This window comes from Anabas testudineus, chromosome 9 (genome assembly GCF_900324465.2).
Source record: "Anabas testudineus chromosome 9, fAnaTes1.2, whole genome shotgun sequence".
Taxonomy (NCBI): Eukaryota; Metazoa; Chordata; class Actinopteri; order Anabantiformes; family Anabantidae; genus Anabas; species Anabas testudineus.
Genome location: NC_046618.1, coordinates 1,178,949 through 1,203,786, shown reverse-complemented (window position 1 = coordinate 1,203,786; position 24,838 = coordinate 1,178,949). Strand labels below are relative to the sequence as shown.

The window sequence follows — 24,838 nt, the reverse complement described above, 5'->3', positions numbered from 1 at the left end:
TGTTAATGTGCTTTAGACCATCAGTCGTCGACCTTGTGGTTCCTCAGCTGTTTGAAGCATTCAACACAACCAAAGATGGCGACCAATCATTGTTATTAATTAATGAATGGAAAAATGAAATCCGAGAACACGTTGAAACGTTTGTCCAGGTAGTTCCTGTTGAACCTTTGCATGCTGTTCTGTAAATATATATGTGTGTGTGTGTGTGTGTGTGTGTGTATTTATTTGACAGAGAGACCGACGCGTTGCTTCTCTCAGTCCCAGGCTTCATGTCGGTCTGGAGGACTAGGCCTCGTTCGTGGTAGTCACGTGACTTCTGTGTCCACAACATCCAGCCGCTGCTGTCGGGTAGTGAGTAGTCTGTAGTCCGACCTCTGCAGCGAGCCCGCACAAACATCATGGATTTCAATGTGAAGAAATTAGCGTCGGGTGCCGGGCTGTTCTTCACCCGAGCTGTCCAGGTAAGGAAGCGGTCGTGCTGAAGCTCAGGCAGCGTTATGTTACCGTTGCTGTGGTTCTGCTGACGCTTCCTGTCATTTTGACAGTCAGCTGAAACTGTTACACAGCGCTAGCAACTTCACGGTTTACTGACTTTGCAGCGTTGTATTGCTTAACGTGAGTTAACGTAATAGTAGCAGAGGAAACACGTGCTTTCACTTTTTTCTGCTATGTATTGCGAATGGTTTAGGCCTATACATATATATATAAATTAGCGTCAAACAGCGCTGTCCAGATGCTAGTGCTGATAGTGCTGCTAACACTATCAGCTAATGTAACGTTAGCTTTTAGGGTAAGCTCGCTTACTAATGCCGGGTAATTAACAACGGACTCGGGATGTATGTTGTGTGTTACCTTGTATTCGTTTGGATAAGGGTGACAGGGGTAGAGCGGACGGGTAAAGGACGTCAGCTGAGCCAGAGCAGGTCGTGAACCGGACCCGTGTGACGTCACGACATGGCGTAACGTTAGCTTTTGGTAAGAATTGATGAACCCTCTCCTGTGTTCCGAGTTTGATTTGTGTGTTTGCTCTGCTCCAGTTCACAGAGGAGAAACTGGGCCAGGCGGAGAAGACTGAGCTGGACGCTCACTTTGAGAACCTGATGAGCCGTGCAGACTGCACCAAAAACTGGACTGAGAAAATCTACAGACAGACTGAGGTCCTGCTGCAGCCCAACCCAAGTATGACATCAATGTAGCAACCCTGTTATTAAGGACTATTGTAGAGTACATATTATCCGAAAATACTGTTCTGCAGATTGTTGTAAAAAGCAAAACAAGGCCATGGCCAACTCATTTCTAAAGTTACCTTAGTGAAGGATACTGGTTTTATCAAAAATAGATATCAGATTTTTGTCATTTAGATATCAATAAGAACTACTCAAGTGAAGTCCAACAAAGCAGAGCTCTGATGGAAAATGAAACAACACTATTTGGATTCATTAAATCATGGTCATAGGCTGTTTACCTCAAAGAACACCTGCAACACAGTGAGGTGACACAATGTTATATAATACGACATGACAGGTATGTTTTGATCTATTGAGCTCTTTTAAATCTTTAAATCAATGTTTAGGCCTGTAGTTAAAGCCTAGAATAGTTGGAAGTGGGTAATACATCTCCTGTTATCAAGCTGTGCAAAACCAGTGCCTCTGACGCTACTAATGGCCTGCAAAATGACAGATATTCAACCTGCTTATTTTCCTTTCATACTTAACTGTAGGAGTTACAGTATATTTCAAAGACCAGTGAACACTGCCATTGTAAAAAATATTTATATATATGACAAAGCCAATTAAATATTTCCTATTATCATTTGTTTACATCCATGTTTAATAGATTTGGTTTAAATGATATATTTTTCTTGGCACATTGTTCTCATGCAGATGCATGCAATACAAACACTGGGGATCCACCCATAAAAATATTGCTTTATAGCGCTTATTCAACTCAACAAGGTACTGTAAAATTGGTCCAGCTTGGATATGTGACTATAACAGGAGACCATAGGCAAATTTAAAAAGCTGAAACATGCACCACTGGTCCTTGCAGTGATATTTTGATTAATAAAGAAGAATATAATTTCTGTCTATGCCCTGTTTCTATGCCCACACTTAACCTATTAAGATACACCTGTTACTACAGAAACAATCTGTAATACAATCACATCGGCATATTTTCTTTTCATTTCATTTCAGAGAAATCTTTAACATGTATATATTGTAGCCTCTTGACATTAGATGTTTAGAGTGATATGGAATGTCATATTGGAGAATAGGGAGCTCTAACATGTGACTTTTTGATTCTTCATGCTACAGTTGATCACACTGGTGAGTATTCTGCCTCATGATTCTAGTGCCCTGCTGTGGAAACCTTTCATATTTCTGAAGTTGGTACAGAGAATTGATAATAATAAGATAAAACCACCTCACAATTATTTTAAAAATGTCTGTAAAATATATTTTCAATGATTCAAGAAGGTAAAAAACACAACCATAAAAGATCTACACCAACACTAATATAAAATGACATCAATACAAAAAAACTCTATATATACACAGAATATCAAAAGATGGATGAAATGGGTCAATAATAATAGTCCAGGGTAGAATAACAACAAATATAGACATAAATCATATAATAATGGTAGAAAGGATCACCTGTTGGATTGAGAGGAAATTGAAGAGCATCCTCCTCTCAGCTATAACATGTAGAGGGTCCAGCTTCACCCCCAGAACAGAGGCAGCCCTTCTGATCAGTTTGTTCAGCCTGTTAGTGTCTACCTCCTTCATGTTGCTGCCCCAGCAGACCACAGCATAGAAGAAAACACTGGCCACCACAGACCCCTAGAACATCCGCAGCATGATGTTACAGACTTTAAAGGACTTGAGCCTCTTTAGAAAATACATCGGACTCTGAGCCTTTTTGTACAGGGTCAGGCCGGGAGACTTCAGGATCAGCCTTTCAAAAGCATTCATAATATGTGAAGGAAGAGTCACTGTTCTGTAGTCACTGAGGACACTGAGATGTGACTGCTTCTTCACAGCACGACTTAAGCACGACTTTTTTCCTCTCAGTCGCCTGGCTGCTGGACTTGTAGCCAGTGATGGTCCTCATGCCCCTACACACCTCCCTGGTGTTGTTATGTTGAAGGCTTTGTTCCAGTTTCCTGACAGACAGCAGTCTCTGGACCCTCCTCGCTGCCTCCCTGTCTCCTGACCTGAATGCTTTCTTTTTGTCATTCAGGGTGGCTTTGATGTCCTTGATGACCCAGAGCTTGTTGTTGTGAAAGCAGCAAATAGTTTTAGTAGGTACGTGGGTGTCCACACAGAAATTGATGTAGTCAGAGATGCAGTCTGTCAGTCCATCAGTGTCCTTACCATGTGGTTCACAGAGAGTCTTCCAAAGCATCACTGCAAGGCAGAGTGTGTCCCCTCTGTTCACCTTTTTACATTTTTAATGGTGGCAGGCTGCCTCTGAACCAAAGGTGAGTACTGTGGGAGGAGATGTACCAGGTTGTGATCTGACTTTCCCAGAGGAGGGAGGGCAGTGGAGCTGTAGGCCTTTTTTAAGATTAGCATACAAAAGATCCAGTGTCCTCTCGCCCTTTGTGGTACAGCTCACAGACTGGGTAAATGTTGGAAGTGTCTTACTGAGGGTGACGTGATTAAAACTGGCTGTGATCGTCTGAATGATGTCACATGCAGCAGATGGAGGAACGTAAACAGCGGCATGTGAAAACTCTGGGCAAACTGAAAACTGGGCAAATAATATGGACTCCCACTGCCAGCAGTTCAATGTCAGGGCTACAGACGTGCTCTTTCACAGTTGCATGACTAGGATGCCCCCCCCCGGCACACACACACACACACACCCCCCTTCTCTTCTTGCCGCTCTCCACTCACCTCCTGTCTGTGTATATTAATGTCTCTGTGAAAAACATCAGACTACACTCACCAAAGATGTTATCTTACCGAACCAGAGCTGTGAGGTCATCTTATGTTAAATCATCTCACCTGCTCTCTGTGCATCCCCTGCAAGTCCCTCATTGTCCTCCTTCTGATTTCATCAGGAATGTATAAAGTTCTGGACAAAGTTAGATCTTTTATGCTGCCCGTTTTCAGTAAGATCAGCTGCTCCCAGGTGTAAACAAAGGAGTGGGCTCCATGGTGATGGAGCCACTGCTGCGCACCAGTCTTTTGGATGAATAAACATATGTTCCCAAAGGTAAAAACTCTCTTGAACAACATGATCTGAGAGGGTATAATTTAATTTCCTAAACTAGTTACTTATCTACATGAAAAAATGAAAGAAAAGACATTAAGGAAAAGCCATCACAAGGAAGAGAGCAACTGCAACAGGTCACTGCATGGCGATTTTATACTCAGGGATGCTGATTGTAAGTCAATTAAAAACACTACACCAGAACTAAAAATTATTCAATCACGTTGAATTCAGCAACAGATACAGAAAAAACAAGGTGTAAGAATATTAAAGTATTAATGTAACAAATAAGTGATGCTGATACAAATTAATTACGATGATTTATGTTTAATTTATATTGAATTAGAATTGATAGAAGTTGTGAGACTTGTAAAAGACAAGTTAGAAATTGTTGGAAAAGTAAATATGTGTCTAACTACAAGTCTTATCTACAAATGTGCCACCAAAGTCTCGTATTAATGTACGGTAGTTAAATGCTAATATAATGTCTTAATTTTTTATGTTAAGGTGTTTATAATAGCTAATCCAGGTGTTTAGTGGAAAATATGGACAGTAAGCCTGATGAAAGACACCCTCAGTGTGAGATTACCATGAGCTAATTAATCTTATAAACGAACATTATTTAATTGTTGCATTCATTTCTACCATTTAGCATTCCTAGTCAGCCTGTTTGTTTCTTCACATTATCTCTTTTATTGAATGACAAGCATGTGAGCAATACATGATTGAAGAAAGTCAGAATTCACAGATTAAATAGTTAAAAGTTGTATTATTATAAATATTATGGATCTGAAGAAGGCCTGTGTAACCATGAGGTGGCTGTTGATTGAACTATTGATAAATTGTCTTCAAAGATGTCCCACTGCCGAAAAAGGGCTTCTGTATAACATCTATTTGCGCATTCTGTTTGTACTTTTACTTATTAGCTTCATAGTGTATTTGAGGAAAACCTGTTCAGTCAAAACAAAAAGTATTCAGAGCCCTTCACTTGCGGCACATTTTACTACATTCTAAAAAGAAAATAAATTATTATTCTTTCAATTTGTATTAGTTTGCTAAATATTTAGGAAATATGTTTTAGTTTGTCATGGATTATTATGTAGATCGATAGAGAAAAATACATTTGAGTAAAGTAAAAAGATCTCTGTGGAGTGACTGGTATTTTTATTTATTACCCTTGTATTAGTATGTGATTTGTGTTTAGATCAAAAAATAAATTAACACACAGTGTAAATGCATGTGAACGTAAATGTTAATTATCTGCCACACTTATATAAATCATTAAATATACAAATGAAATAGAAATATTATAAACCTCAGACAGTATATGTAATACAATACAATGTAGTATAGCTTCCAAACTGGTCATAAAGTTCAATCAACATACACAATATTTTTATTTATTTATCCTACATAACAAACATTAGACTTGGGTGGTGGTTTGGTAAGAGTAAATACAGTTAGTTTTAACATCATGTGAAGTACTGTGCAACCTTTTTTAAAAATGACTATAGTTTAAATTATAGATGCTCTAAACTGCATTAATTCACTTTTGACCAGCAGCATGCAGGAAGATATGCTGTGGTCAGGTTATACCTGACTATTGTAATCCAGTGTGTTTTGAAATTTTACCTCTGCTTTGATGTAAGCTTAAGCACACAGTATAAACAGTAGTCATGTAAAGTGTGTGTAAAGCAACAATAATTATGTGTTCAGCATTTGTTACACCACATGTGGTAACACAGTACTGTGAAAAACAAAAGTGTGTATTAATTAATTAACTTCATATGTTGTAAACAGATTAGACTATATCAAACCAATATTTGCAGTAACCACCCTTTAAAATCATATGTAGACTTGTAGTGTATACTTTCTCCAAGCATCAACTTTCCACAGTTCCTCTGTTGATTTAGTCAGTCTCAGTTTTTTCTGTCTCTTCACATAATCCAGACAATCAGAATCTATGACATATTCATGTGTGTGAACGTAGTTCTTTATGACTCTCTTGGTATGTTGTAGCTGTTGTCATGCTGCAGAACAAATGTAGCCCTGATAAAAGTCTTTTTGATGGTGTTGTGTGATTGAGGAGCATCTAGTAAAACTGCACAGTACTGCATTGGATATGTATGATGATATTTTTGTTATGAAATAAGGATACCACCCAAGCCTAACAGACATCAGTCATGTAATGAGACATTTCAGACACCTGTGTTCTTATACAATGCAGTGTGTCTCAACTCTGTACAACATTTCTGTTTCTTTAGTGTGTGTGGTGTTGATTTACTTATTACATTACAAGCAGTGGACCAAATGGAACAGAAACATTACAATACATGTCTCTTTAGAGTGTCAGGAGTAATGCCTTAATTCAGCTATAATTTTGGGGGACTGAATTATTTTTAAAGCAGCTCATTGTTGTATGGTGATCATTGTCACAAGCAGCACTTAATCAACTCCCATGTATTGTTAGTTTTCTGTGTTATTTTGGCCCCTGATTTCTTTCTGTCAGGGGGCAGAAGGACGTCTTTTTTCTTTTTTTTTTTTTTTTATTTATAGGTGCAGCAGATAGACAAAGAAGCCTCTCACGTTCTGACTAAATTAACACTACACCTAAATAATTTTCAGTCTATTATTATATCATACCTTGCAATGCCTCAAAGTTTTCCCTTATACCCTCCTTACAGAGAATACATATTTAAACAGTACAAAACCATGGAAACCATAAGGTTTTCACAGTGGAGAAACTAGAACCAGAGAATTTGGCATTCCTGTTTGACATGACTAAAAATGATCAGTTATCAAAATAGTTGCTGACAAATGTGCTGATTCATTCACTAACCACTGCTCCACAATAATGCATACAGTATATTAATATTTTTAGGTGGAGTATTCGTTTAATCAGCGTGAGGAGAATGCAGGCACTCAAACTGAGAAACTAAACGTTTTTAAGGTTGTGTGGTGTTTCAGCAGTCTCATAAATGAAACCCTTCTTAACTTTCTCTGCAGGTGCCAGAATTGAGGAGTTTCTCTATGAAAAGTTGGACAGAAAAGCACCAAACAGAATTACCAATGCAGAGCTGCTTGGTCAGCATATGGAGGATGCAGCAAAGGAATTTGATCTTGGAACTCCATATGGTGAGTATGTATAATCAATTAAAAACAAAATTCAGTGTAATAATAATTATAATAATTAAGGTACATCATGAATCTGTTTACCCCTTGTATTAGTATGTGATTTGTGTTTAGATCAAAAAATAAATTAACACACAGTGTAAATGCATGTGAACGTAAATGTTAATTATCTGCCACACTTATATAAATCAGTAAATATAAAAATGAAATAGAAATATTATAAACCTCAGACAGTATATGTAATACAATACAATGTAGTATAGCTTCCAAACTGGTCATAAAGTTCAATCAACATACACAAAAGATGAACTCAGCTGAATGCTAAAATCTTGTCGTCTGTTAAGCTGTTAAATAAGAATAAGATAGATTTAGCTTAGCTTTAGTAGTCACTTATTTTAAGAGTGAATCCAAAATGTTTCTCTTCAGGGAACACTTTGATGAAGGTGGGGGAATGTGAGAAAAGATTAGGTGCAGCAGAGAGAGAGTTCCTCCAAACATCAGCAATCAGCTTTCTTACCCCCCTCAGGAACTTTCTTGAAGGAGACTGGAGGACCATTTCAGTGAGTCTGAAACAACTCTACTATTACTAGCTGAATGCCTGTTCATTTAAGTATTCAACTTGTTATATAGAATTTACAGCTGAATACTGACATATCTTGTGAGAATTATTGTCATATTTTGGAAGAAAAGATAAACGGCTCCCAGTTGACTCTCTGACCGGAACAATACCTAATGATTTCGTTCAGTGTGCAAATCTTTATCATCATTACTGCCCAGCAGACAGATCTATGGCAGCTGTTGTTAGTTAAAGCTCAGAGTGTTTCCAAGGCATGAATGAAAAGGATTAACTTGCTAAGAGTGACTAACAACTGATTTTATGTAGACAGTAGTTATGAAGTAGTTGTATTAAGGTTGCAATTCGTGACAAAATTAGTGGGTGGACCACTGACTAATCTGTATGTCAGGAGATTTTTATATACACATTTCCCACAGTATACAGTCCTCTGGAAAATTATTGCTAGCACAAGGTTAATTCAGTTCCAAGTTATCTAGATAAATTCAACATCTTTTTTATCAGAGCCTCACAATTTTAAGTGAGCAGAAGACTTTGAACAAATAGTTTAAAGTTAATAAAACTTATGTTGTAAATCTCTATTTTGCAATAACTGCAAAATATGCTTTTCCAAGCTTTTACTGCAGGCTCCTTCAGTTTTAGTTGATTTTAAGGCATTTCTTCCATGATTTTCCTCTTCAGCAGTTGAAATTTATGTTTACTGAGCGTAAGATATGGTTATTATGGTGGCCACTCTTAACAAATGTATTTAGAGTGCACATTTATTTGGTTTATTTGGCTTGGGACATGCACCCAGAATAAGATATATGTGATGGGCAACCACTTTGCCAGCTGAGCAACTGCCACCCCAAAATGATCATCAGTAGATGTGTTCAGTTAATACTTTGTAAGTTTTGTCTTTGGTCAGTTTCAAGTTATTTCAGTGACCTTTCTGGGTTTTTCTTTCTTTAACAGAGGGGTAACAATTTTGTCCACGTGTGGAGTTTGTGGCATTTTGTATCAAAAAAACATATGCGTTTATACAAGTGCTGGCATTTACAGAGATAGCAAGTGGAGTGTAGAAGCTTTTTCTTATTTTGTTTCTAACTTAATCACAAATACATTTGAGTTTAAATGCAGCTTTTGACATTTAAAAAGATATGGTTAGAAAACAGTACCTAAAATATGTTTAATGTCACCATTAACTGCCACAACTGAAAATCTTTTACTGACAAATAAATATGTATACAGATATGTAAATATATGTAAATATGTACCTAGCCACCAGAGGTCAGCATAGTTGCTTTAATCCTCTATGACACTGCAATGAATTGTGCCAAACCAGCACAACGTGAATGGTTGTGGTGATTCACAGAACAGCACAAGTGCTCATTCACTGTTGTTGTGTGTATGTACTCCAGAAAGAACGGCGCCTTCTGGAAAATCTTCGCTTGGACCTGGATGCCTGTAAAACACGCCTGAAGAAGGCCAAGGTGGCTGAGGCTAAAGCTGCAGTGAGTCGTTCATTGCCACACACCCACACCCATTCTCATAATCATTCTTACATGTATGTAATAAAACTTTGGGTTCATCAGGTATTAACCATGACTAATTGTACAATCACAACCTTTGCAGTGCGAGGGTGAAGTGAGTATTAAAGACTTAAGACTTTCAGTTTGATGCACTCTGGTTATTTTTCCTGGCTTACTTGCTTTGAGTTTATTTTCATTAGCAAAGAGTTATTGGTGGCAAGAAACTACAAAGCAAGGCTTTTTGCTAACTAAAGGCAGCAGAGAAGGCATGATATGGGCACTCATTCATTGGCCCTAGAAGTTCAGTTTAGATGGATGTGCAGCACTGACAGCCATTGGCAGAAAGATTCTGTACCGACGCCTGAGTATGTTTTTACATTACTTTTTTTTTTTTTGCAAAAAAGTACCATATAAATCAGGTCCTGTTGTTGTAAAAGAAGGTCCTAATTGATAATGGTCCCCCATTAACTACAACAATTTAGGAATTAATGTAAGAACCCATTCTGCTTTTATTCATGCTTCTTTTTTGTCACGGTCTTGTTGTTTCACAGAAAAAGCCTGGCTTTATCAGAACTTTCAGTATGATGCTGACAAAGCCATACATTCTGCTGACTGGCACAGTCAGGCTTTTGCAACCTCTATGCATGGTAGCATGTGCATGGTAAACTACTACTGAGTATCCTTCAAATTAGTCTCATTTAAAGTGAATTAGTCAGGTCAGTGAGAAAATTAGTCACTAGTTTCAGTGATGTTAGAGAGTTTGTTTACACACAGTTGTGTTGCATCATCTGTCTGCACCTTTCTTTTTATGGGTTTGAGACACACCCAATCTAATCAAATTTAGATTTGATACCACAACGTGTTAAACCATTTTAAATTGAAAAGGCAAAGAATATTAAACTGAGGGTCATTATTTTTCTGTTTAGGTTTTTCCAGTTTGCAGTTGATTACATAAATTAAATAAAAACAGTTTTAATAAATGATATATTATGCTCATATTATATTAATGTGTAGCCTGATGTGTTAATACGTTCACAAAACTAAATTATCACCCACTAGTAACATTAAAGCACCTACTGGCGGATTCACATATTTCATATTTCTGTTTCTATTTCTTATTGTTTGAAGTGTACAGTGCTGATAAAAAGTATTCACCCTTTTGAAAGTTTCATCCTTTTATTGACATTATAAATCAATCATGACCTGACTAATTCACTACCTCATTATTGTCAAAGTTAAAAACTGGTTTCTACAAAGTAATGTTAATTAAATAAAAATATATAAGGTGAAATCATTGTTTGCATTAATATCCACCCCCTTCAGGTCAGTATTTAGTAGATGCACCTTTGGCTGCAATTACAGCATGGAGTCTGTGTAGACAGGTCTCAGTTAGGCTTGGACATCTGGACACTGGACTATTATGCCATTGTCTTGCTGGAAAACAAATCTTCTCCCAAGCTGTAGTTGTTTTGCCGACTGAATAAGATTGTCCAGGATTGTCCTATATTTTGCCACATTCATCTTACCCTCTACCTTATCAAGCCTTCTAGAGCTGGCTGCCAAGAAGCATCCCCACAGCATGATGCTGCCACCACTGTGTTTCACAGTAGGGATTGTGTGTTTGTGGTGATGTGCAGTGTTTCCACTGGACCATGAAGTCTTTCACATGCCTCTTTGTGAACTCAAATCATAATTTAACATGAGTTTTGTTCAACAGTGGCTTTCTCCTTGCCACTCTCCCATAAAGCTTTGACTGGTGAAGAACACAGGCAACAGTTACATATGTACAATCTCTCCTATCTCAGTTGCTGAACCTTGTAACTCCCTCAGAGTAGTCATCGGTGTATTAGTGGCCTCTCTCACTTGTCTTCTTTATGCACGGTCACGGTCACTCAGTTTGTGTGTACAGCTTGTTCTAGGCAGATTTAGACATGTGCCATATTCCTTCTGTTTCTTGGTGAGGGATTTTACTGAACTCTGGGGGATGTTCAGTGCCTTGGAGATTTTTTTTTTTATCCATCCCCTGACTTGTGCATTTTAATGACCTGTTATCTGAGTTGCTGGGAGAGTTCTTTTGTTTTGTTTGTTTATTCTTTTTCATGGTGTAATGGTAGGCAGTGATATATACTGTATGTTTCTTTTATTTTTCATTTTATTTGTCAAAGTCGCCACCTTTTATTGAACATGACTGATTTATGTCAATAAAAGGATGAATCATCTAATGGGGTGAATACTTTTTATAGGCACTGTAACTCATCATGGTCATGGTTTTAGTTCTGCTGCTGGTTCTGATTGTTTTGTCTGCATTATTACTATGGTATTTGCTGAAGCATGGCTGCCATGTGTACAATAATAGCCCAATAGCACAAATGTTAACTAACTCTACTGTTTCTGTAGATGGCTCCAGATTTTCAGGAAACCAGACCCCGCAACTATGTGCTTTCTGCCAGTGCCTCTGCGGTAAGGAGGCGCATAATTGGATATGTACACTCATTTGTTTTAAAGATAATAATAACAATAATACACATTCCAAAAATATTTGGTGTTCTATGTAATTGAAGGCCAAATTACCCTGCCCTTGGCTAAATTATTAACTTTATGGCCTGAATTTCACTGATTGTACAGTACCCATGTCTGTATGCCTACAAAAATCTAGCCCATAGACAAAGGTCTTCCTGTGCCTATTTTCAGTTGCATGCCCAGTCGGAAGGCATATTTTTCTAAAAGTCATACCTACAGTCAGTCATATAAATATATAAATATATAAATAAAATGTCTATCAAAAATATACGTATACATGTATGTATATAGCAGTATACCACTATTTTCAACTGCACAAACATAGAAGATTTTTTTTTTTTTTTTTTTGGCTTAACGTAGTACTGCAAGACTAGGCTGGCAGATCTATTTTATTAATGTTTACACAGGAGGACTTTCCTTCCTGTAAAATCAGTGATTGTAAGGCCAGAGTTGCATGCCAGACTTGTTTGTCATCTCTGAAAATATGCTGTAATGATGAAATGGCATCTCACCAATAAACCAGTGTCTAACGCCCTTAAGGAAGTGATATATTAACTTGTCTTTTGTATGTCTCTCATTACTGTGCACTTTTCAGCATTAGAACCGTTGTTAAAGTGAAGTTAGTTTTTCATTAGATTACATTATATTTTATATAGTTTAGATTATATATAGATTATTATATTTTTTGGTTAATGTAGAATTTAATGTAGGCAACCATTGCCTACATTACTTGCATCACATACACCAGCAAAATACATTCTATAGATCCTTCTGATAGGATGTGTGCTAGAGATTAAGCAATTAGTTTTTAGAATTTAGTAATAGAGGCACTGGTTCTGTATTTCACAAATGAATAATCTTTGAGAAATGATTGTTATAACTTGTGGTTTTTCTATTCTTTTCTTTGGCCTTGCTGGTCAGCTATGGAGTGAGGAAGTGGAAAAAGTGAGTACAGCAATGTTGGATTCCTGACCTATACAACAGTTGCATCACTAGTTCTTCAAGACTAATCTATTATTATTACTATAGCTATTGTATTCTTGTTCCATGAATTCATTCATTTGTAATGGTTAGGAAGGAAATACTATTATTCTTCTTTTGTTTCAGGCTGAACATGAACTTCGAGTGGCTCAAACAGAGTTTGATCGCCAAGCAGAGGTTACACGACTTCTTCTGGAGGGAATCAGTAGCACACATGTATGTCATTACATATACACATACAGTTTTGCTAAATAAAGATGTGTATAAATGTGCACTGGTGGATCTACAGTATGTATGTTTATACACTGATCAGAAAAATCAAGGGAAAACTTGAATCACACATTGGATCTCAAACAACAAATTATTAAAGTTATCTTTACTGATGTACATTGTAAATAGTCTGCACTTATAAAACACTTTTGTAGCTAACTAGCACCTAAAGCACAGTTTGCTTCTCACTTAGCCATTTGCACACACAAGCACACTCTCTCACACTGATATCTTTTTGTATCAGATCATCCACATTTTGACCGACTGTTCTTTGCAGGATTGTTTCTATTTAACCACAGTGAAGGGTTTTTGAGCATGAACAGCCTTTAAGATCATGCCAAAAGCATCAATTAAGATGTTTTTTGGCAAATATGAGACAAGCCTTTGTGTTCTGTTTGACTTTTGCCCTGGAACTCCTCCTTGGATGCCATTTTGCCCTGTCTCTTTCTTATTGTTGAATCATGCACACTGATCTTGAGATGTTGTTCTGGGTTCTTTTATGACCTTCTGGATGAATCGTCTTTGTGCTGTTAACTTTGTAGCCTGGCCACTTCTTCACTACTGTTCCAAATTTTCTTCATTTGTGGATAATGGCTCTCACCATGGTTTGCTTGAGTCCTAAAACCTTAGAAATGGCATTGAAACCCTTTCTAGAGTTTCAAAGTCTTAGAGGCCAGATTGAGGTGGTTTGAACATATTCAGAGGAGAGATTGTGAACATATCAGTAAACAGATGATGAGGTTGGAGCTTCCAGGCAGGAGGTCTAGAGGAAGAGCCACGAGGCGATTTATGGATCTAGTGAGACAAAGCAGGAATGTAGTTGGTGTGAGAGAAGAAGATGCAGAGCATAGGATGAAATGGAGGCAGGTGATTTGCTGTGATGACTCTGAAAGGGTACAGCCAAAAGCAAAAAACTGATACATATAAATTACTTTGTAATACAGCTTCTATTTAAGTAAAGTACAAAGTGATTCCTTGGCTCAGTGGGTCTGGGAGTAATCCGACCTGGGTTTGGCACTTTTTGACATTGGGCCAGGCAGGTTTGTTTTTTTGCCTTAATTAAAATTATCAATTAAAATTAATTTGGCAGATGTTTTTTTCCAAAGCGACTTACAAGTGAGATACAAGGCAAGCATAATGTCTATGTCAAGGAAAAACGTAAAAGTAAAGTGCTCTAGAGACCTGTTTACACTTCATGAGGTGTAGGTGCGAGATATTTTTTTTTTCGCAAGTGCAGAGAAAGTTGCTAGCAGCTCCTTCCACCATCGTGGAATTGTTGAGCTAAAAGGTTTAACCTGGTAATCTTTTTAGGTGAAGTGAGGGGACCACAAGACATCATTCGCTGGCAGAGTGCAGCGAACGGAAGGGATTGTAGACCCAGATGAGGGAGTTCAGGTAGACAGGTGCTGATGAGTTGGCCACTTTGTAGGCGAGGGTCAGGGCTTTGAACCTGATGCGGGCAGTTACAGAGAGCAGTCAGTCTTTCAGGTTATAATCATTAGATTCAGAACGGCATATAAGGTGGAGAAATAAGTTCACGGCTACAACATTAAAGCGATGAACACATTAATGTATCCCACAAGGTGATGTGAAATAATCCATTCCAGTAGGTCACATTTAAGGTATTTCTACATGGTGGGGACTTCTGGGTGGGGTGCAACTTTTACTTTAGTAAATGATCTGAGTACTTCTTCCACAACTGCAAAGTGACTTTGTTGTTGCCCATCTTCAGGTGAACCACCTGCGCTGTCTGCATGAGTTTGTGGAGGCCCAAGCATCTTACTATAAGCAGTGTCATCTCCACATGCAAGACCTACAGAAAGAACTGGCCAGGTGAGACAAGCTTCACTGTAACCACTTGTCTTTATACAGTTAATCAAACTGCTATATGACTGTGTTGCAATTTTGTAACTTGTAGTTTTCAGTGAATGATGGTAATGAACAACTACTGCACCATAAGGATACTCACATTGGGTCAACACGAACAACCGAGACAGAAATAGGGGGCACAATATAAGGTGTTGTTTGAGTTCATCCACACTGCAGTAAACACCTGTGAGAAATATTTGGAAGAGTTCAGTTTTCGTGGTTTAATTAACTTTCATTCATTTATGGCACATAAATTCTGGTTTGCACCCCTAGGTTGAATTGTTGGCAGTAGAGTGCATCAAAGTATATCTAGTGCAGAACTCCGTGGATACAAAATTATATATTTGTTTAGACTTTTGGGGTGGCCCAGTCAAAGCCTAGACATCACACCAATAGAGATGTTCTGGAATGACATGAAGAGCTGGCCATACCACGTGTTTTTTTCAGATTAGACATTGATTATATTTGTGACCACTGTATTTTAATACTTTTTAAATGTATTGTCAAATTTAAACAGTAATAAATATGTGTTCTGAGTTTGTTACATGTCAGGAAAATGTGCTATTAGCCACACACATACTGTTATAAAAATGCTACCAAGGCTGGTGTTTTAATTATTAGTGCTGTTCAAATGTCAGTGGGATTTTTGATGAGGTTTTCAGCGGTTCCAGGTTCACTTCAGTGTGTCATTAAGCTTTCTTTTTCCCTGATCTCCAAATTGGTAAAAAACTGTTTCATGGTCTAACTCCACAATTCAGTACTTTGTTTTATTAAAATTTATTAAAATAGACTTGTGTCAGCTCCAGTCAGGTCTTGTTGTTGTTTTCATAATGGCAAATCATTTTCACTGTCATATGCCTTCAGTTCTAATGAGGACGTGTGAGTATGACCTCTGATACACTTGTGTGCAGCTGAGATTTATTTTTCTTTTTGTGCACCTGTTCTGACCTATACTTGTGTCTCCCTAACACTGTCCACAATAAAATAAATTGACAACTGCAGCAAATTGGAAAATGTTACACTGAGTTGTATTCATTCTTTAGGAAGATAATGGGGTTGAGTTCACTGACCATGCTGGTATAGGTAAATTCAGCTACATCAGACAGGCTGATTAAAACTCAGTACTGGAGATCAGTAATACTGTGTTGGGACCTCTCTTTGTTTGTTTGTTTTTTCATGCTTTATTTTTGTGCGTTATACAGTTTCACAACACATTATAAGACAAGAAAAGTTGTTGGTGGATAAAGTTATATAAACTGTTTCTTGTTGCCAATTTGCTATTTAACTTTTAAAAACGTGCTGTGTGCTGTGTCGTTTCCATACTGAAGTGTGATTTAGGTGTGTGTCATTTCATCTTTTTTCCAAGTCAGTCCTTGGAGCCACTTTTGGTGACAGATCATAACTTCACTCTTCACTCATAACTTTCTCTCCCCTCAGGCTTCCAAATGCTTTTACACTGAACTCCACTCAGTCGATGGCTACTGTTGGCTCTGAAGCAGAGGGCATCAGCAGCCCTGTAGACACAGATACGCTGAAGATTGAGGAAGTTCAGGCACCAGCCACGGGAACCCGCAAAGCCAAAGTACTTTATGATTACGATGCTGCTGACTCCAGTGAACTCTCTCTTCTAGCTGACGAGGTGAGATGTCGTCATTATTCTGCAGCCAGTGATTCAGATATTGACCATGAAATAATAATTTCTCTAAATCTAGGTTTGACCAATAGCCTGATTCAGGTGGCATTTGTTGCATAAGGAAATACTTCTGTCATTTACTGTAAATGCTATTGTGGAATTTCCTGTCTGGGAGTAGTGGAGTCATTGTTTTGTTTTGGTGGGCCACCTCAAGCACAACTTTGAAACCTAGTTACACTCTACTACTGTTGTAGTTGTTGGGAATATAGACTTGTATATAGCCATGAGTTTTGATGCCTGGTTCTATTTTAGAACTAAGTCCTGCTTTGCGAAATACCTGCATACTACAAAACAAGACACACCTTTTTTTTTTTTTTGTAGCCCAACAGGAAAAAGCTAAGTGAGAGATCACCTCATATGCAGATGTGTGTGTGAGGTGAATGGAGTTCATAACATAAACAGGAGGGGGGGAAAAAAGAAACTCCCAGTTGCTTAAACAGCCTCTTCTCATAACATGAGAATAATTTCATAGAAAATCGACATTTAGTTCAAATACAAAACCACAGTAAGTGGAGAGAGAAGTTGAGTGAATGCTTCATTAATGATTAAGGTTAGAAAAAATACAATAATAAAGTTATTAATAAACAGCAAACTAGAACTAAACAAAAACAAGGATAGAGACTGAATTTGTACAGAGCATAGTTTTGATTGCTACTACACTTTAACTGAACCGAATTCTCCCCTTATTTATTGTTTCGATGATGGTGGAGATCTCATATTACAACCACATAGTTGGGTCACATCATTTTCATAGTCATCAAACCATTCAAGTGACCCATACTTATTTAAACTGGAAAAAGGAATTTCAAGAAAGTTTTATTTTTAAAAGCCTTGTTTCTGGGAAATACGTTTTCTTTAGGTTAAGTTTCTTTTCTTTCTAAGGCTGTCATTTGTAATTAGGGTATTGCATGATCAGAAATTGTGAACCCATAAGTCCATAATGGTGGGGTAAATAGTTTTTCATTATTCTGGTAAATATGAATCATACGTTTCTTGAAATCAGCTTTTTTGTTTTTCATTGGCGACCTGGGTAAAAAGACAGCATTACTGTTACAATGTATCAAAGCTGAAATATAAAGCAGTAAAAGCACAATGACAAGCTTTAACTTTGTGCTTGTACATGTGTTTAATAAATCACCATATTTAGGGCCTGTTTTTCTCACATCCTGCCTTGTAACAATATCTGCAGTATATGAAGGTGTTACTTTTCTTTTAGAAAATAACATTAACTTGGTTTTGACAGCATGAATTGAATAAGACAGGTTTGTACAACATGAAACACTTACTGAAGTTTAGAAAGGGAAAATCATAAATCATCTCAAACATAAAGATGATATGCTATTACACAATGTCATAGATACTCAAATTATGATTATTAAAAATTATTAATTATAATTGGGGGAAAATTGTGTTTTTCCCTTCTTTCTCCTTCTACTTCCAAAACATTGTTAAGGATCTGCTGAAGAACACTTGGCTTCTTAATAAAAGTTTCAACTGTTGAGTTTTGGTAAAACCTAAATGTTTTTGGACATTTTAATATTAATGGCTAAAATCCGTAAGTGGTGTTTGTTGAATTGTCCGTTTTAAGGCCGCATGAAATGCTCAGAACAACAGACCTGCTTGCAGTAATATTTCAACAAATATACACCATCTTACATGGCCCTCTGACAACCTTATGGGTCGTCATGTAGTTCATTGGTTGCCTCATTGATAGTTAGGCCAGTGGTTGGACTAAGGCCAATGTAAGACAAATGACGAATTATGGACAGAGATTCACTCACTGCGGACAGTGGTCTTTAACACCCTCCTACAGTAATACTAAAAATATCAAGATTTGTAGTTTGTTCTAGAAGAGGACGAGGATTTCATTTATTAACAGAATGGGGTTTTCATGTGTGCCTTTTTGAATCCTCACTCACATCCTGTATCGTACTGCAGCTGAATGGAACAGGAATTGAAAATGCTAATTATGTGTCCATCCACCACTAAGAGTTGGTTTGTTGATTAAAGACGGCAGTAACTCCTCATTGCATAAGATGTGAAATTAAAAATTATATTTATTTGAGGAAGGTTACAGCTGTTTTCTCCTGATGCTATACCATGACATATCAAACAAACAAGAAAATCCAATAAGTGTGATCAGGGAAAAGGTGTGTCTAGGCCTACATACTTTTTTATGCATAATAGTTTGGGAATTTCTCATTTGGCCCAAAAGTGGCTTAGAAATCCCCCATTAGTCATGTTGTATATTTCAAACTTGGTTCCAATAAAAATGAAAGGGCAGGTGGACAGTGTGGAATTCCTTTATCCTTGCCTCCTGAACAGTTACAAAAGTAACCTGGTTACAGTAAGCTTTCTGAAGAGAGCTGATTAGAGAAACCCGAGGTAGATTTCTCTTAGAGAACTCCAATTACTAAACCTGTAATTATTATTGAACACGTAACCGGGTTCATATTCTGCTTTTTACAAGAGCGCATGTGCATAACAAAGCCTGCAGACACTCACCACTACTACCATCAGCTGAGAAGGGCAGCTGGATTAAAGGAGCAATAATTATATGAATTGATGCTGTCTCATTTTAAATCAGGTTTGTCCAGAATCCAACTAAAACTGAAACCAACACAAAGTTCCCCCTAGATGCTGTAAAAAGAAGTGCTGTGACTGTGTGTGGGTGGGTGTGTGTGTGGTGTGTATGGGTGTGGTGTGTGTGTGTCTCTCACAGCATTCAGTCACCTTCTACACTTGTATCAGAAGAAAAAAAGCATGAAAAAAACAGTTGGGAAGAGTTCAAATCTATGGACCATGCTTCCAAAATCAGCCCAGGATGGACTTTAGGGCTTTTGGGTGACTGTGGCTCAATAGGTAGAGCAGTTGTCTGCCAATCATAGGATTGGTGGTTTGATTCCCGACTGCCATGTCAAGGTGTCCTTGGGCAAGATATTGAACCCTTAGTTGCCCCCCGTGAGTCAGATCAGCTGCATAGCAGCTCTGCCATTGGTGTGTGAGAGTGTGTGTGCTTGTGTGCAAATGGGTGAATGCAATACAGTGTAAAGCGCTTTGAGTACCAGCTAGGTAGAAAAGCCGTATCTCGGAGCGGCTTCTTTGTGAAGCAGTCACAGAGATTAGGGCCTTTCAACTCAGTCATGAAAAATGCTACTATTGTATTTACATTTACATTCAGTCGTTTGGCAGATGCTTTTATCCAAAGCAACTTATAAGGGAGGTAGAAGGTACAAGGCAAGGTAAGCTTAAAGGGGTTTTGCCCAAGAACCCCTCCTGGAGGTGGGCCACCTCCCCACGAACCCCAGTCGCTTATATAAATACCCTATTGTAGTTACATTCCATTTTTGGCATTTCTTTATCAGTGAGTCAGGCAGTGATGGAATTATTACATTTTCTTTTGTAGTTCTTGTGTGGAAAGACTGTTGCAATAATTCCTGGCACTCATCCCTGTTGCAACAACTTAGTATGTTTCGCTTTATTGTAGAGACACCAGTACATTCATCTGTTGTATCTATTTCAGAATTTCATCTCTTTTAGAATCAATGAATGTAGCTGTTTCCACTATTAACACACACAGCTGTTAGAAAACAACCACGACAGAAATCTTGGGAAATTCAATATTAAGACATTTTAGCTCAACTTAGTGTATAAACTGTGGTTGTTAATTTATTACATACATCTAGCATACTGCAGCAGTCGAATCATGTAAAGGCCCTGCCTCCCACAGTGAACAACAGTTTATAACTTCCTACTTCCTGCAAATCTCCGGTTCCACTTCCACAGTGGAGAGTGACTGGGACTCGATTTATTAGGGTAGTGATTCAACAGAAATGTCAGCTGATCAGATCACATATAGTAACACGTTACTAAAACAACTAGAGAAAGACTACAGTGGAATTTCTCAGAGTAATGGAATGTTAATTTATTATAATTGAGTTCCTCATTAATAACATAGTCCATACTTCTTGTAGACTTTTTATAGACAATAGTTTATATCTTCTCAACTATCTGAAAGTTGAGTTAGGGCAACTGGACTTTCTTTTTGTTAGGTCGAAACCTTTCCTTTGTCATCCCTGAAGCTTCTTCAGTCTGGGGATAGACCACAGATTCCTCCAGGTTGATTTCCTTTCACATCTTGACCTGCAAAAATAATCTACACAATAAATACTTTAGTGTCACAACTGAGTCCATAAAAATCTTTATATGGCGTATAACTTTAACTAGTTCCACCCTTTCCACATAATGGTGAGCAGCTTTGCTCATGTGGTCTCTGATCTGTTTGCACCTGGACATAGCTCTGTTTGCCTTTAAACCTGATTTACCCTGTCAGGCTTTGTGTATTATTCATGTTTTGAATGTCTCTCTCCTCTTGTGTGTTGCAGCTCATTACAGTTTACACAGTGCCGGGAATGGACTCTGACTGGCTGATCGGAGAGAGAGGAAACCAGAAAGGCAAAGTGCCTGTCACGTACTTGGAACTTCTCAGCTAAAGAACACATACACACACATATTGGTCTTTAAATAGTTGCGAGTACATTAACATAATGCATTCCATAATCCCTTACCCAAATGTTAACTACCAAAACTAGATGCCTAATTCTAACCTAGACCTGATTCTAAACTAAACTTTGTCCACACATCTATAGAAAGACATGAACACACAAAGTGTGTGTGTGTGTGTGTGTGTGAGTGGGTACTACTAAAGCCATGAGGATTTTTCATTCACTTAAATTATATTCACACTTGCACTCACATGTAACTTACAGTAGAGCTCTCCACAGGAGGCATAAGCAAAAATGTACATCTTAGAACACAAAAGTAATAATGGAGTAATTGTTACAGGAAAGTCCAATGAGAGGATGGGTAACATTCCTTTTAGATATGTGTGGTTTATTATGATTATGTTGTTTTTCTATCTATTGTTGTGCACACCAAAGGTCCAGATCAACATTTGCTTGGTTGGATAAGCTGAATTCTGATATACTGTGGCACACACTGACTCCAGAGGGATTTCCATTCAAAATATTGTTATTTTGTTTGATTTGTTATTTTTTTGTGTCTTTTCTCCTAATGCCACCTCTTCTCTTGAGAAAGCAGCAGCATGGATAAAAGAAACCTACAATAACAACACCTCCTTGGTACTTCTGGTTGACAGCTTCTATCCTTTAGTGAAGCACATTTGACCTCTGCATGGACAAACACTCCTTAAAGGTTGCAATGGAAAAAATATGTTGACAGACAATGGATCCTTGTGACTGCAACATGACAGACCTGTTGATCTAATCCTAGTCCATTACAGCATGTTGTGTGCACATGTCTGTCTCAAATTGCCAGATACGAATGAGGAAAACCATTTAGGTCACTTTAAAAACATTAAAAAAATTGCTTCCTTGTTTTAGTGGTAAAGTCTTCTCTTCATCTTCTAAGACTACATGAAGAGATTTTCTTTTGCTGTATGCATCCTCAATAAAAGCATTAAATATGCCCACACTGAAGACCAGTAACTGTAAAACGGCCAATCCAATTTTTTATTTATTAAGCATTGGGTAACACTTTGTGGATGACCGGATGGAACAGTTCTGCTTGTTTGCTTTTCTCACTTTACCACATGACTGAAGATCCTTTTCAACAAAAATCATAAACTCTCCCATCCAAACCGCCTTAAAACAGTGGGAAGGCCAACACTAAGGCCGTTTGCAGCCAACCAGAGAATGTGCTCTTTAACACCAAATGTTAGATCTTAATGTACACCACTTACAGCATGCAAGACTCTTAACTCCTAATCATGTGTGTCTTTGGTTCATGTGTTTTTTTGTTTGCCCTTTAGTGTTTTTGGATTTACTATGTTCCTATTTATTATGTGTGTCTTTGTAACTACCTTACAGTGTCTTCAGTTGTATTGCTGCATGTGCTACAGCTAGTAGCTTCTCTTACTGAAAATTAATGTATGTGTACGGGTGTATGACTTTGTTAAGTGTGCTTGTTTGAGATGTGGAACACCAGAATGTTTGCACAGTGTGTGTGTTTTTCTTTCTTTCTTTTCTTTTTGCCAGCAGGCCCTGAGGACTTTTTGAGCAATGAGTACAGTGTTTGTAGGGAAATGCAAATATCTGTCACGAAATTAACAAGAATCCCAAACCTGACAAACAATGAGACCAACTACATCGTGTCTCCTGCGCTCTGCACTTGTGTTTATTTCGCTTATGGGGGATGTTATTTTTTTTTTTTCAAAAATGTTTTACTACTGCTGTTATGAATTAGTTGTACCTCATCTTACGTTATTATTATTTTGTCGAAAATATGCATTGCCTGTTCCTTAACCATCCTGAATCAATAAAAATGGATGAGATTTAATAAAACATCTGATTTATTTAAATTCTATGGCTTTTTCACATCGCTCATAGAAACCAGTAAAAAAAACCACTGTGGTCAAAACGTTAAGCCACTGCAGAAGTTCTTTAAAGTGCAACTTCCCTAAATGGCTGTGAAATACAAACGGGGAAACGAGTAGAGGATTTCTTTTCCATAAGAACATGACAGATTAATTTCAGTTGGTCCACCTTTTGGTTCTAAAATATCTCAACAACTTTTTTGCTTTCATTGTTCCCAGATGATAAATCTTTGTAGCTTATGTTAACATAACTTGCAGTCTGCCATAGTTTTTCTTGCTACAGCAGACTCTCTGGTAGCAGCAGAGTGCAAAGCACAGACAGTGCTCACATGTTGGATGTATGGATGAACACAAGTCTCTCTTCTTCTTGTTTTTGATGAAGCTGGGCTCATACAAGGGGAGGGGGGGGGGATCATTGTGAGGACCAGCATAAATTGTTAACCTTTGGAGTGAGGACATTTTTACAAAATGAGGAAGTAAATAAAGTATATTAACATGACCTACACAACAGTAGGGGCTAGGGAATGCATTATGTTAATGAGCGTCCTCATACTGACTGCCATACAAAAATGTGTGTGTGAGTGTGACAGAAAGAGTTCTGACAGGATCATGGCTGCTGGATTCACTACAGACTGAAGTTCAATGATGGACTGATTTGTTTATTGGGCTGGCTTGTTTAAAGTAGCTGCAAGTGTACAGTAATACTACACAGGTGTGCCAAACATTAACTTCAGACTTTAGACTTGCAGGAGAAGTTTCTGTCTAATTACACACTGGGAATGTCGGTATGTCCCAGAGACGTGTTAAGGTATTGGAACAGATGAAGTCAATTTAAGTAAATAAAACTCAATATCATGTTGCAAGTCCAATGTTCACAGCAACTTCATCAAGCATTAACTCACTGGCATCACCACATCATTGGTTTCTCCTTTGGATCTGCGTTACCACACTGTAGTCTCCTTAAGTTGTTTGTCTTGTAGCTTTCTCCCTGCAGTGTCTGTTCAGTTGGGTTAGGGTGTGATGAAAAACTTGGCCAATTCACTTTTTCCCTCTGATAAAGTCCTTTGTTGAGTTGACAGAGTTCTCCTCTCCTCCTATTCTCCTACTGGGCATTGCACACAGGTGAATAATCTGTCACTCATCACACTCACCTGCTCATTAACTATGTGCACCACTGCTTCCATTAACAAAAAAACATGGTTGATACAAAGCAACTCCTGCCGTATCATATGATATGTTGCAACTCTTTAAATATAAAGTATAGTAGAAAAGTGACTTACAAAGTGTAATATTGATGTGATCCTATAAAGTACCTCACCAAGCTATTTATAGTACAGGAGCACAGTAGATAGATGCGCATAATGTATAAGAACAATTCACAAACTCCAAATTCAGTATGATAAAAAGGACGGAGCAGAACCTATTTCCAAAAAGCAGTTTTTAATTTGAAGGCATTTTTGGATTTTCCTACATTTGTCCTGAAAGGTGTACATTTCAAGTGTGAGGGCTATCAAACCGTGGGACAGCCCTCACATACAGTACTCGCTCCTGTGTCACAGAGGGCAGACAGTGAAACACTTATCTTCACTAACTTCCTCTTTGTTGGGCATCCCCATGTGTTCCCAGAACAAGTGAGACTGTAACCAGCCAACCTGTCCAGTCTTTCATGGGTC

General features: G+C 37.8%; 1 protein-coding gene across 2 annotated transcripts; it reads left to right on the top strand.

The window, feature by feature from the left end:
* Window positions 1-277: 277 nt before the first annotated feature.
* On the top strand, window positions 278-23,539 carry LOC113150634 (endophilin-B2-like). Of its 2 annotated transcripts, XM_026343220.1 has the most exons (12): window positions 278-461; window positions 1,038-1,179; window positions 2,316-2,327; window positions 7,228-7,356; window positions 7,780-7,913; window positions 9,328-9,420; window positions 11,836-11,898; window positions 12,880-12,903; window positions 13,066-13,155; window positions 14,942-15,042; window positions 16,516-16,717; window positions 21,157-23,539. In XM_026343220.1, the coding sequence occupies exons 1-12, from the start codon at window positions 399-401 to the stop codon at window positions 21,262-21,264; spliced, it is 1,161 nt and encodes a 386-aa protein (XP_026199005.1). In that variant the 5' UTR covers window positions 278-398; the 3' UTR covers window positions 21,265-23,539. The 2 variants fall into 2 exon arrangements, with proteins under 2 accessions (XP_026199005.1, XP_026199007.1); XM_026343222.1 differs by lacking the exon at window positions 2,316-2,327 and having other exon boundaries at window positions 362-461.
* Window positions 23,540-24,838: the final 1,299 nt, after the last annotated feature.

Bases quoted from the DNA above. Each gene is read 5' to 3' on its own strand.
- LOC113150634 (XM_026343220.1), top strand. From the start codon at position 399: ATGGATTTCAATGTGAAGAAATTAGCGTCGGGTGCCGGGCTGTTCTTC. The intron at 12,904-13,065 runs GTGAGTACAGCA...CTTTTGTTTCAG, and splicing joins GGAGTGAGGAAGTGGAAAAA to GCTGAACATGAACTTCGAGT. The intron at 13,156-14,941 runs GTATGTCATTAC...GCCCATCTTCAG, and splicing joins AGGGAATCAGTAGCACACAT to GTGAACCACCTGCGCTGTCT.